The following is a 14,130-nucleotide window of genomic DNA, read 5'->3' as shown; positions in this document are numbered from 1 at the left end:
CATTTATCTCATTCATTGAAGGTATTTCTGTCTGCATCACAGGTAGATTTTGATGTCTAATAGGAAACTACAAGTTTTCATTCTTACTCTGAGTCTGTGGGGCTAATTCGAGGGGGAATTTTTCTCATAAAAGCCCAGTCTATGAGTTTCCCTGCTAGTTGTGTCGAGATAACTCAACGTGGAAATCCCCCATTCTTTGTCTCCTCCCCGTAGAGCATTAAACCCACTGGCGCCTCCCTCCAACACACACTCCAATTCCAAACTTGAGAGAGAACAGAGAAGTGTGTGGACTTATCAGTCAGTCAGTCTATTCACTATGGATGTTACAGTTTCAAACCACAAACAAATGGATTATAACTATGATGATATGGAATCGAAACACGGGAAAATGGTACCTTGCCAAGAAGACCGTTTTGATAGCGGTCTGGATTCTCTAAAAGAGGATGAATATGGTAACCTTGTGAAGGAGCTGGAGGAATTGAGAGTGGCCAATGTTGAAGTCTTGGCAAACCCCTGCAGTAATGAACCCTGGAGGAAAACAGTGACCGGGGATGGCGACACGTAAGTTCACTTTTATCTTTGGGTAATGTTGTATTTAAGTGCAAGAAGTGCAAGAAGGCAAGAAGGCAAATTGAAATATCCTATTATAATCTAAAGCAATGTTTTAGCAATACAGCATTTTATGCAAAATCCTATGCTTTCATAAAGTATACAAAACTCACAGATATGCTCACGTTATTAAGATGTTCTAAAATTATGCAGCTGATAGTCATAATTTGCAAGTAAACAAAATGACTTTTGGACTCAGTTGTATGATGAGTATGTACTTTGCCTCAGAGCTGCACCTAGGCGGTGCTAAAGTCAGCTCTGCGCAGTTAGGAAAGTCCCTGACGAGATGCCAGGAATGATAATGCATCAGATGTGTCAAGCCCCAACTGGTGGAAATAACCCGAAAAAATCCTTTATTGCGCAAGGCTCTAGTGTTTGCGCTTTGTTCAACCACTTCCTATGCGCCATGCATATCTGAATCGCAGCCTTTTTTCAACTTTTTCTTTTCCCCTCCTCCACACAGGTTTCTCCACCTGGCCATTATTCATGAAGCCACAGAACAAGCCGAGCAGATGATCAAACTGTCACACAATGATGATATATTATTGGACGCACAAAACAATCAGAGACAGGTAATTATTGATGACCAATGGGGAAATAGATACTTGATCAATTTAACAAATATATAGGTTAATAAAAAAACATACTTCATTCGTTAATTAAAACAATTAATTGGTAGATAAACAACTGTCTTATTGAAACAAGTGGTCATCACTACACATATAGTTATTAACAGCCATCTAAATGGTGGTATTTACACCTGAAAACAATATCTAACCACCTAATTCTTCTCTCAGACTGCGCTCCACCTGGCAGTAATCACAGAACAGCCCCATCTGGTAGAGAGGCTACTGAAGGCCGGGTGCGACCCGCGGTTAGTAGACGACAGTGGGAACACCGCCCTCCACATCGCCTGTAAGAAGGGCTCTCTCACCTCCTTCAGTGTGATCACCCAGAACTGCCTCCGCCACCTCAGTTACATCCTCACCTTCCCCAACTACAGCGGACACAACTGCCTCCACCTCGCCTCCATTAATGGATACCTCTCCATGGTGGAGAGTCTGGTTCAGCTTGGTGCCGACATCAATGCACAGGTATGTTCATCACACAGTTATCCTGTTGCCAATAATCAAGTATCCCCATTGATGATTGAAAACCTAAATGTATTCTCAAACCAAAAAAAACTAATGTTTGGTGTATTTCTGTTTCCCCTCAGGAACAATGTAGCGGTCGTACAGCGCTCCACCTGGCCGTAGACCTCCAGAACCTATCCCTGGTCCACCGGCTCCTCTCCCTGGGGGCAGATGTCAACAGTGTGACATACGGGGGCTACACGCCGTACCACCTTACCTACGGGCGTCAGAACACTGAGATCTGCCACCAGCTGTATGAGAAGACAGACCAAGAGCTTAGAGAGCTGCCTGAGAGCGAATCAGAAGAGAGCGAGGAGGAGTGCATGTCTGATGATGAACAGGTGAGAAGCTAACAACAGCTACACTGGTCTCACTTGTAAAAGAGATTTGATCTCTATATAAACAAAGGTTCAATTAATTAAAAACTGCAGTACTAGAGAGAGGGGGGAAAGGCTATATCTGTTCAAATGGATTGACTATTGACTACCAAAATAAATAAAAAATTATATTTAAAAGACAGTTGAGTTAACAGATTCGTTGTTTCTTTTTTTCTACACAGATGTACGATGACATTACATTCGGGCAGAATTGAAGTGGTCGCATCACATGGTGATGTGAAGTCAAGTCGATGAAGCTGCTACGGGCCAGTCCAGTCAAAGCACAGTGGGAACTCCAGGTCCCAGAAGCCTTCGGGAGAGCCGCTTAGAGCCCCGACAGACAAGGTGACAGTGAGACAAGACTGAAGATGCCATTCGGTCGGGATGGAAGTCTGGTGTTCTGTGAAGATCAAACGCACCGGAACACATAATATGACCCCCGACCTCAGAGAATTCTCCTATGTTCATGTATATATCAGTAATATATTGTAAATACACAGAGATATTTTATAATTGTGAATGTTTTTACTAAATATGCATCTATAAATGGATTTTGACTGCTCTATTTCCTACTCTTACGCACTGTGGTTTTGGTTCATTTCCTGTGACACAATGATTATTTCAGCAAACTGTCTCACAGTACAGTCCTGCATTTCCTGTCACACTCTAGTAATTCTCCATGGCCATTTTTACACAGTAATATACAGTATCAAACCATCTCAATAAACTGCCTCACTTAGCCAACACTACTCACGAACTGACATGGAAAATCCAACACAATGCCACTTATGTAGAAATACTTGAAAGTATTTTTTTTGGCATATCAGTACTTTACTATTTATTTATATTTTTGACAACTTTTACTAAAGAAAATAATGTACTTTTTACAACATACATTTTCCCTGACACCCAAAAGTGCTAGTTACAATTTGAATGCTTAGCAGGATAGGAAAAAGGGTCAAAGAGAACATTCCAAAATGCCTCTGATCTGCCTCTGATCTGGCAGACTCACTAAACACAAATGCTTCGTTTGTAAATTATGTGTGAGTGTTGGAGTGTGCCCCTGGCTATCCACACATTTTAAAAAACAAGAACACGGTGTCATCTAGTTTGCTTAATATAAGGAATTTTAAATGATTTATACTTTTGCTTTTAATACTTAAGTATGTTTTAGCAATTACATTTACTTTTGATACTTAAGTATATGTAATACCAAATACTTTTTTACTTTTACTCAAGTAGTATTTAACTGGTTGACTTTCACTTAAGTCATTTTCAATTAAGGTATCTTTACATTTACTTAAGTATGAAAACAGGGTACTTTTTCCCACCACTGCACAAGGCTCATGTACATTTTTCACAGACTTGCAAGACAAGTGAATTCCCCTTCCCCCACATAACACACACAGGACTTGTAATAAATAAATAATATTATGCTATTTATATCCAAACCACCAGTCATGCGTGCACACATTTTACATATGGGTAGTCCTGGGAATCGAACCCACTATCCTGGTGTTGCAAATGCCATGCTCTACCAACTGAGCTACAGAGGACCAGTCTGGGGTTTCTTGGTTGGGGTCATCAGATCTGTGAGTCACGTTGTTAAAAGTCCCTCGCGGATTGGATATGTAAGAGGAGCTCCTGTTCTGTACTGTTTTTGACAAAAAATTACACCTCAGAAGTACCACTGAATCAGTGTCTGGGTAGGCATAGGAAGCGCTGACTCATTCTGTAGAAAACCTGCTGTTCACCAATCTGGGAATTACTGAAATTTACCAGACTGGACTACCCATGCCTATAATTTGTATTACCAGTAGCAGTAATGACTACTGGGAAACCCTGAGAGCTAAAAGTATAACACAGGACAAGGCTGAATTTCAGCTGACTTAACATACCCCAGGTTTCCATCCAATTGGCGACAGATTTTCATACGAATATTCTAAAATCCACAGCTCTCATTCAGCAACCCTTGCTCCCAGTTGCACATCTGATAAACACTATTATAGTCAGTCAGTGGTATAAAAATACATGATCTTTGGACTACTGGCAGTGTAAAATGGACCCTATAATTGCTGTGGGTCATAAACATCAGTTGGCCTATAGACCTCTGGATTCTCAGGGGATTTCCTAAGGAACCTGACTCAGCCTCACCCAAGGACACAACAGTACCTCTGCATGTGATCTGTTCATACCCTCTGGACATAGAACTAACATGACGAGTCAACAAAATACTAATCCTGAGATTTTGGATTAGTCTTTTGCCTCTGTAATCTAAACCGCATTCGATATGTGACCTTTTCCAATAGGCAAATATCCCATCTAGTTCACTTATTGATAATACATTTATCTGGAAGCCATTCAACCTTTACCCGCTATGCATTCAGGTATGTAAACACCTTTTACTCACATCTCTCTCATCACATAAATATTGCACTCTTTTCTCAAGACAATTTGCCTTGTGATTGTCGCCTGAGGTGCATTATGAAACAAATGTATTTTTGACTTTCTGAAAGTGGAGAATGCATAGAAATGATAGGAGCTAAACAGGACACAACCAGTTTTGCCTGACTGTAGTAAAGAACCTTTACCACAGCTCTGCAGTAGTATGACGTGATTAAATGAGCAGAACCACAACAGGAAGTCAATGTTCTACTCTGCTGCAATGTTCAAAACTTTCCCAGTTTCTAAATCTGTCTCAGTCAGGTCACCTAATTTAAAGAGAGAATAGGATCTTAAGCACTTACAAACATATTGTAGAAATGCACTTACAAATTTGTAACATATTGTACGAATTGGAATTCAGAACACATCCTACGAATTGCAATTTATTTATATGTTGGATGTAACATACGAAATGGATGACGTAGTACACAACTGTGCAACATTTCCTGAACCCCGTTTTGCCTCGTGAGTACTACTTTCAGAATTACTTGCGAAAACATACACAAAACCTCTGGATCAGATCTTTAACAGGTAAAAAAAAAGGTCAAATTTGTACTAGGTCATATAACGAAGGCCTGGTGCACAGAATTCAGTCAAATCTATGGTCACACACTGAGCACTGATTTAAAAACAAAAATATTGTCATACTCCTACACAGTCTGTCACTAGTACCTGAGAGAAAACCTGTCCCAGCATTAAGAGATCTAACTGAAAATAAATGAATTAAAATATAGGAATTTACTAGAAACATTTTTAATGGAACAGGGGGTAAAATATACAGCAAACAAGGATAACACCATTCTTCAACTGGGGAACTACAAATCCCATCATTCAGTTACACATCTCTCTCTGGGACTCTGTAGTCTTTCTGGGATCAGTCTCTCTCTGCTAGGGACACCAGGTGGATGTCCACCTCAGACTCAGTCAGAATCCTGCAGTTAGAAAAAAAAATACAGATTCAAATTCGACATTCCTCACTATGAACTTCGCGACAACACAATTCTGGTGGTACATTAGTGGGACATACCAATATAGTGTACCACCTAAAGTGTACCAATTTTACACACATTCTAAACAACAAAGGTCTTACTGTATTTTATATGGGGCCTAATGATGCTAAGTGAGAGTGTTCAGAGCAGAGCGGTGCTTCACCTGAACTTAGGATCCTCTGTTGTGATGACTCCTATCTCCAGCTCAGAGGGCTTGAAATCAATTGACAGGACTGTTGACAGACATGTGATGGCAGTCTGAAGAGAGGGAGGCAGAAGGAGAGAGATACAATTAAACCATTTGCAATCACATCTACTGTTTTTGCAGAGGGGAGAAACAAATGCTGACCGTACAACATTCACTTAGTAGTTAATATCACTTTAATTTCGTTGTATCACTAAACGTTGTACTGTATGTACACAGTTAGCAGAGTGGAAGGGGTTTTCTACCTCAACAGTTTCTTTAAAGGTCCAGTCGAGTTTCTTTTTGACCTTCTTCTCCAGGAAGCTGGTGGCCTCTGTCTGTTTGACCCCTGCAGCAGTGGCCTTGAAGCCACAGTAGTAGCCTGCAGGGTCACACTTGTACACCTGGGGACCACACTCCTCATCCACACCTATCACTATCATGCCTGAAAAGCAGAAGAAAGGAGAGACATATTGGTCAAGCAGAACATTTTGTTTGTGCAGAAGATAATCTAAGAGTTGTAAACAATATCCGGGAAAATATGCATTGGCATTGTCTTTCTATAATTGTCTGAATGAACATTAGGAGTACAACATGGCTCATTAGAATTGCATGCTTTTGACTGCCTAGTATGTAGAACTTGTGCTTCAAATTTCAGTTCCAACACACATAAATAACCATGCACTTACAGCATCCCAGCGGCCTCATCTCAGCATTCTGTGTGTACACCTGAGAGATGTCAGCAATCCTCTTACACAGCATGTCCACTGGGATCTCATAACCATACTTGTACTTCCAGTTGGCTGCTTCGTAGCGCGCTCTCTGAACCTGGGACTTGCTGTCCGCTGGAGGAGAGAAGAGTCAAGCAGTTAGAGCCAGCACTGGGAATTGGCAATTTCAAGGTAGGCCTTAATGTTATGCACATGGAAGGGGGAAGAGTACTTTTTCTTAGTAAGAGTTGAATTATATGAGTTGGGATACAAGTAAAAGTGAAGTTGTTGTAGAGTTGGCTTTGACCATCGTAGCAGTTTACCAAGTAGACTTGCTAAGGCATTGTGTATCCTACTCCTACCTGTCATCCCTGACATCACACAGCCAATGTTCTCCGTTATCCTGAACAGGTGAGTGACTGTGGAGGCATCCAATAGCTTGTCCTAGTAGAGACAAAACAAGGTAACATCCTTTTTAAGGAATCCAATTGTTGGACTAAGTTAGTACTCCACTTGTGAAAAGCCTAAAACAATGAGGTAAACAGGCATGGTTTTACAGCTGAACTTACCGGTACTTTCTTCTGTGTGACGACTACTGCGCAGTCTTTACCTCTGACTGCTACTGACGTGAGACCACCTTGGTTTATGGCTTTGAAAGCATATTCTGTGTAAAACACAACAGGGTTGTTCAGAACATGATTGAATCACTGGATACAACAAAAATCAAAAGCACTTCAGATAACAGCACACCTCTGACACCATAGAATTTGGAATCACAATACTAATTAAATAGGATCTCTATGTCTGACCAATGATTATACACATAATTGTATGACACCGATTCTTCCTTCACGTTGAGATTTACTAAGATGGCCTCGCGAGACTTCCTAGCTTGCTAACAACATACTGTAGTTAGCTAGATTCCCTCACTAGCAACTAGCTAGCTGCACTCACGTCTGCAATTACCACAATAAAGCAACATGTTTTCAGTAGCTATCTAGTACAAATGACAATTTCACGTTGAGTGAGTAGGTAGCTAGCTAGTTATTTTCATTGTGTTTCTTATCAGGTGTTAGCCTAGCAAGCTGAGCATTCTGCTTATTGTGCGGATCTAACGTTAGTAGTTGGGGGCAGTCAAACAAAATTTCGAAACTTAAAACTACATGCAGAATTTGAATATATTAAATAAAAAAATGACTATAGACGTAATGCAAGTTAGCTAGTTATCAACATATTAGCGTTAGCTACTTAGATAGGAACAATGACAGAGCATTTACCTAGCTGGGTACAGTGTTGTGTGCATACAAATAAAAATATACCGTACTAACCAACTTGGTAGAGTCTACCCTCTGGAGAGAAGATAGTGATGTGACGATCAAAACCCGCACTTGAGCCCCGGGACATCTTGGTTGGAATTTGGTTAGCTAAAAAGTGAAAAATATGTTGTAAACACAAATCTCACTTCATACATAAATGAATCAGCGTCTCTTCAATACTAAAAGTACTTCCGGATCACGGAATTTCGGCAACGTTCTAAATAACGTAATAGTAGTAAGGTGTCATTAACCTGTATTTAATCATGATGTATGAAAGATAATATTCTAAACATGAACATTGATTCATATTTGTTCATATTTAAGTAACATTTGCATTAAATGTGGGGTTTAAAACATGTTCCAAGGTCAAATAAATACCCCAATGCAAATCACTATGTATGTATTATACATATTGGGTTATAGAGAAAAAACGATTGTGCTGATGTAAAAGTGGGGTGGGGAGTACTCAGTAGGGTCTGTAGAATTTATATATGGTGTCGTTTCATGGGGCTCTGAGAATAATACTGTGTTGCTGGCATTTTACTCTGGTCAAACAGCTTAAAGGGGAACTGCACCTGCTGATTTAGCCTTGTTTTTTGGCTTGCTTCTCAACAAATGCTGGCGGCCAAGACAGAAGTGAGGCGTGAGTTGGCTTGGGAGTGTGGTTTGATGTGAGTGATTCTTGGGTATGTACTTGCCAACAACAAGACACACCCATCTGTCAGAACCTTGCCCGCAGCTGTTTCCCCCCACTCAATAACAACAAACAAACCTCCTGCAGGTTAATAACTACATACAGATGTATGGTGAGATGCTGGAGGGAGCTTTGAATAGGTCAGTAACCAACAGAGTAATATGAGAATGCAATTGCTGAATTGATGTAGATATTCTAAAGTGTTTTGATAACTTTCAAATGTAGTAACAGGTACATGTAGAATAAACAATCCTTTCAATCAGGGGTGTCAAACTTACATTTACATTTAAGTAATTTAGCAGACGCTCTTATCCAGAGTGACTTACAAATTGGTGCATTCACCTTATGATATCCAGTGGAACAACCACTTTACAATAGTGCATCTAAATCTTTTAAGGGGGGGGTGGGGGGGGGGGGGTTTAGAAGGATTACTTTATCCTATCCTAGGTATTCCTTAAAGAGGTGGGGTTTCAGGTGTCTCCGGAAGGTGGTGATTGACTCCGCTGTCCTGGCGTCGTGAGGGAGCTTGTTCCACCATTGGGGTGCCAGAGCAGCGAACAGTTTTGACTGGGCTGAGCGGGAACTGTGCTTCCTCAGAGGTAGGGAGGCGAGCAGGCCAGAGGTGGATGAACGCAGTGCCCTTGTTTGGGTGTAGGGCCTGATCAGAGCCTGAAGGTACGGAGGTGCCGTTCCCCTCACAGCTCCGTAGGCAAGCACCATGGTCTTGTAGCGGATGCGAGCTTCAACTGGAAGCCAGTGGAGAGAGCGGAGGAGCGGCGTGACGTGAGAGAACTTGGGAAGGTTGAACACCAGACGGGCTGCGGCGTTCTGGATGAGTTGTAGGGGTTTAATGGCACAGGCAGGGAGCCCAGCCAACAGCGACAACAGCGAGTTGCAGTAATCCAGACGGGAGATGACAAGTGCCTGGATTAGGACCTGCGCCGCTTCCTGTGTGAGGCAGGGTCGTACTCTGCGAATGTTGTAGAGCATGAACCTACAGGATCGGGTCACCGCCTTGATGTTAGTGGAGAACGACAGGGTGTTGTCCAGGGTCACGCCAAGGTTCTTAGCACTCTGGGAGGAGGACACAATGGAGTTGTCAACCGTGATGGCGAGATCATGGAACGGGCAGTCCTTCCCCGGGAGGAAGAGCAGCTCCGTCTTGCCGAGGTTCAGCTTGAGGTGGTGATCCGTCATCCACACTGATATGTCTGCCAGACATGCAGAGATGCGATTCACCACCTGGTTATCAGAAAGGGGAAAGGAGAAGATTCATTGTGTGTCGTCTGCATAGCAATGATAGGAGAGAGCATGTGAGGATATGACAGAGCCAAGTGACTTGGTGTATAGCGAGAATAGGAGAGGGCCTAGAATAGAGCCCTGGGGGACACCAGTGGTGAGAGCACGTGGTGCGGAGACAGATTCTCGCCACGCCACCTGGTAGGAGCGACCTGTCAGGTAGGACGCAATCCAAGCGTGGGCCGCGCCGGAGATGCCCAACTCGGAGAGGGTGGAGAGGAGGATCTGATGGTTCACAGTATCAAAGGCAGCAGATAGGTCTAGAAGGATGAGAGCAGAGGAGAGAGAGTTAGCTTTAGCAGTGTGGAGAGCCTCCGTGACACAGAGAAGAGCAGTCTCAGTTGAATGACCAGTCTTGAAACCTGACTGATTTGGATCAAGAAGGTCATTCTGAGAGAGATAGCAGGAGAGCTGGCCAAGGATGGCACGTTCAAGAGTTTTGGAGAGAAAAGAAAGAAGGGATACTGGTCTGTAGTTGTTGACATCGGAGGGATCGAGTGTAGGTTTTTTCAGAAGGGGTGCAACTCTCGCTCTCTTGAAGACGGAAGGGACGTAGCCAGCGGTCAAGGATGAGTTGATGAGCGAGGTGAGGTAAGGGAGAAGGTCTCCGGAAATGGTCTGGAGAAGAGAGGAGGGGATAGGGTCAAGCGGGCAGGTTGTTGGGCGGCCGGCCGTCACAAGACGTGAGATTTCATCTGGAGAGAGAGGGGAGAAAGAGGTCAAAGCACAGGGTAGGGCAGTGTGAACAGGACCAGTGGTGTCGTTTGACTTAGCAAACGAGGATCGGATGTCGTCGACCTTCTTTTCAAAATGGTTGACGAAGTCATCCGCGGGGAGGGGGGAGGGGGAGGAGGATTCAGGAGGGAGGAGAAGGTGGCAAAGAGCTTCCTAGGGTTAGAGGCAGATGCTTGGAAGTTAGAGTGGTAGAAAGGTAAACTTGTTCCATGGAGGGCCTAGTGTCTGCTGGTTTTTGTTTTTTCCTTTCAATTAATACCTAGACAAGTAGGTGAGGGGAGTTCCTTACTAATCAGTGACCTTAAGTCATCAATCAAGCACAAGGGAAGAGCAAAAACCTGCAGACACTAGGCCCTCCGTGGAACGAGTTTGACACGTGCTTTACATAATACCTTAGAAGCAGTGTTCTGCTAATATAACAATGTACACCTTTCATCTTTATTTCATTGTCATTCACAGCTGATACAGATACTGTTCCTATCTGCATTTTGGCAAACATGTCAGAGCGGTCATACCTTCCTGTGTGGTGTCCTGTATAAAACAGGAGTTCCTGACACTGCTGCAGAACACACAGAATGGTATCAGTCAATGCCTCCCCGAATTGACTGATACCATTCAATTCAATAATTAAAAAGACAATACAAGTAAAAGTTGTAGCTAGTAAAAATGTTATGACTAGTGTCATTCAGAGACATCAGTATCAAGCCTGTCTGTCAGTCTGGACTTCATCGCATCATGTTGCAAGTCTCCACGTGCTGGCTATGTCCAAATTTCTGTGAACACATTTTTTTTATTTCACCTTTATTTAACCAAGTAGGCTAGTTGAGAACAAGTTCTCATTTACAACTGCGACCTGGCCAAGATAAAACAAAGAAGTTCGACACATACAACAACACAGAGTTACACATGGAATAAACAAACATACAGCCAATAATACAGTAGAAAAAAAGTCTATATACATTGTGTGCAAACGAGGTAAGATAAGGGAGGTAAGGCAATAAATAGGCCATGGTGGCGAAGTAATTACAGTATAGCAATTAAACAATGGAGTGATAGATGTGCAGAAGATGAATGTGCAAGTAGAGATACTGGGGTGCAAAGGAGCAAGATAAATAAATAAATACAATATGGGGATTTGGTAGTTTGATGGGCTATTAACAGATGGGCTATGTACAGGTACAGTGATCTGTGAGCTGCTCTGACAGCTGGTGCTTAAAGTTAGTGAGGGAGATATGAGTCTTCAGCTTCAGTGATTTTTGCAGTTCGTTCCAGTCATTGGCAGCAGAGAACTGGAAGGAAAGACAGCCAAATGAGGAATTGGCTTTGGGGGTGACCAGTGAAATATACCTGATGGAGCGCGTGCTATGAGTGGGTGCTGCTATGGTGACCCGTGAGCTGAGATAAGGCGGGCTTTACCAAGCAAAAACTTGTAGATGACCTGGAGCCAGTGGGTTTGGCGACAAGTATGAAGCGAGGGCTAGCCAACGAGAGCATACAGGTCGCAGTGGTATATGGGGCTTTGGTGACAAAATGGATGGCACTGTGATAGACTGCATCCAATTTGTTGAGTAGAGTGTTGGAGGCTATTTTGTAAATGACATCGCCTAAGTCAAGGATCGGTAGGATGGTCAGTTTTACAAGGGGATGTTTGGCAGCATGAGTGAAGGATGCTTTGTTGCGAAATAGGAAGCCAATTCTAGATTTAATTTTGGATTGGAGATGACTAATGTGAGTCTGGAAGGAGAGTTTACAGTCTAACCAGACACCTAGATATTTGTAGTTGTCCACATATTCTAAGTCAGAACCGTCCAGAGTAGTGATGCTGGACGGGCGGGCAGGTGCGGGCAGCGATCGGTTGAAGAGCATGCACTTCATGCACTTATTAATGCACTTCATCTTCAAATAATATTTTTGCAGGAATGTCCTTGCGAATGATTTTTCCGAAGATTGTATCTCCGCCGGCCTGGGCAACCTGAACTTTTGCTAGCTTGCATTTAAGAGAAGTTGGAGGCCACGGAAGGAGAGTTGTATGGCATTGAAGCCCGTCTGGAGGTTAGTTAACACAGTGTCCAAAGAAGGCCCAGAGGTATACAGAATGGTGTCGTCTGCGTAAAGGTGGATCAGGGAATCACCAGCAGCAAGAGTGACATCACTGATGTATACAGAGAAGAGAGTCGGCCCGAGAATTGAACCCTGTGGCACCCCCATAGAGACTGCCAGAGGTCCGGACAACAGGCCCTCCGATTTTACATACTGAACTCTATCAGAGAAGTAGTTGGTGAACCAGGCGAGGTAGTCATTTGAGAAACCAAGGCTGTTGAGTCTGCCGATAAGAATGTGGTGATTGACAGAGTCGAAAGCCTTGGCCAGGTTGATGAATACGGCTGCACAGTATTGTCTCTTATCGATGGCGGTTATGATATCGTTTAGAACCTTGAGCGTGGCTGAGGTGCACCCATGACCAGCTTTGAAACCGGATTGCATAGCGGAGAAGGTACGGTGGGATTTGGCTTTCGAAGACCTTAGAAAGGCAGGGTAGGATAGATATAGGTCTGTAGCAGTTTGGGTCTAGAAGAGGGGGATGACTGCGGCAGCTTTCCAATCTTTGGGAATCTCAGACGAAACGAAAGAGAGGTTAAACAGGCTAGTAATAGAGGTTGCAACAATTTCGGCAGATAACTTTAGAAAGAGAGGGTCCAGATTGTCTAGCCTGGCTGATTTGTAGGGGTCCAGATTTTGCAGCTCTTTCAGAACATCAGCTATCTGGATTTGGGTGAATGAGAAATGGGGGAGGGAGGCTTGGGCGAGTTGCTTTGGGGGATGCAGGGCTGTTGACCGGGTAGGGGTAGCCAGGTGGAAAGCATGGCCAGCCGTATAAAAATGCTTACTGTTCTATTACCAATGGCAGGATAGGTCATATCTGATAAAACCTAACCAATTATGGTCTCTCCATCAAACAACTGAGGCTGCCATCTGACCAAAGCAGTTGAGGAAGAGTTCATCAGTGGCACATGGAATGAAAATGGACATTTGTGCTGCACTGTATTATTAGTAATCACCTCATTGTGGATGTGTTGAGAGGATGTGTTGAGTGCCAGGTCTTTCTGCATCTGTGAACACATACAAACAGTCACTTTTCTATTACCAATGGCAGTTAGGGATAGGTGATATCTGACAAACAAACATATACTATGTTGAAGTTTGAACAGGACAGACTAAACCTACCTACTAAACCTAATTCTGTTCACCCCATCAATGACCGTTGGTGATCAGGCAAGAGGTGAGGCTGGGGACCAACCAGTGGTGATGAGTATATGCCGGTAGATATACATAAACAGATACATAACTAGCAGTTTATGGTCTATTTTGATAATCCTTATCACTATCATCGCTAGCATAGCTGACATTAGCTAGCTAACTAGCTAGCTAGCTACCTAACTACCTAGCTATACTTTTGTATATACATTATAGTGTAGATACTTTATTAGGTCAAAACTGTGTGCTGGAAAACCTTGGTAGAGCATGGGTGGAGTAGGCATTGTGGTGCAAATGTGAATTTTCTTTCTTTTTCGGCTTCATACCAATTACTACTTCTCACTTAAAACCGTTTTTAATAGAATAGAAGTTAAAGCTATTCCT

At 42.9% G+C, this 14,130-nt stretch overlaps 2 protein-coding genes across 2 annotated transcripts; one reads left to right on the top strand and one right to left on the bottom strand.

The window, feature by feature from the left end:
- The first annotated feature begins 239 nt into the window (after positions 1–239).
- LOC106607598 (NF-kappa-B inhibitor alpha) lies at positions 240–2,697 on the top strand. Its single transcript, XM_014204687.3, has 5 exons — positions 240–561; positions 1,073–1,181; positions 1,407–1,703; positions 1,826–2,083; positions 2,302–2,697. The coding sequence occupies exons 1-5, from the start codon at positions 317–319 to the stop codon at positions 2,332–2,334; spliced, it is 942 nt and encodes a 313-aa protein (XP_014060162.1). The 5' UTR covers positions 240–316; the 3' UTR covers positions 2,335–2,697.
- A 2,237-nt stretch (positions 2,698–4,934) lies between these two features.
- LOC106607599 (proteasome subunit alpha type-6) lies at positions 4,935–7,972 on the bottom strand. The gene is made up of 7 exons (XM_014204688.3): positions 7,776–7,972; positions 7,017–7,111; positions 6,810–6,891; positions 6,427–6,582; positions 6,004–6,182; positions 5,717–5,811; positions 4,935–5,496 (listed from the first exon to the last, which is right to left on the bottom strand). Exons 1-7 carry the CDS (start codon positions 7,849–7,851, stop codon positions 5,439–5,441), a joined length of 741 nt encoding a protein of 246 aa, XP_014060163.1. The 5' UTR covers positions 7,852–7,972; the 3' UTR covers positions 4,935–5,438.
- Positions 7,973–14,130: the final 6,158 nt, after the last annotated feature.

This window comes from Salmo salar, chromosome 06, assembly GCF_965601325.2.
Source record: "Salmo salar chromosome 06, fSalSal1, whole genome shotgun sequence".
Classification (NCBI taxonomy): Eukaryota; Metazoa; Chordata; class Actinopteri; order Salmoniformes; family Salmonidae; genus Salmo; species Salmo salar.
The sequence above is the reverse complement of the archived record's forward strand: the minus strand, read 5'-3'. Positions and strand labels throughout refer to the sequence as shown.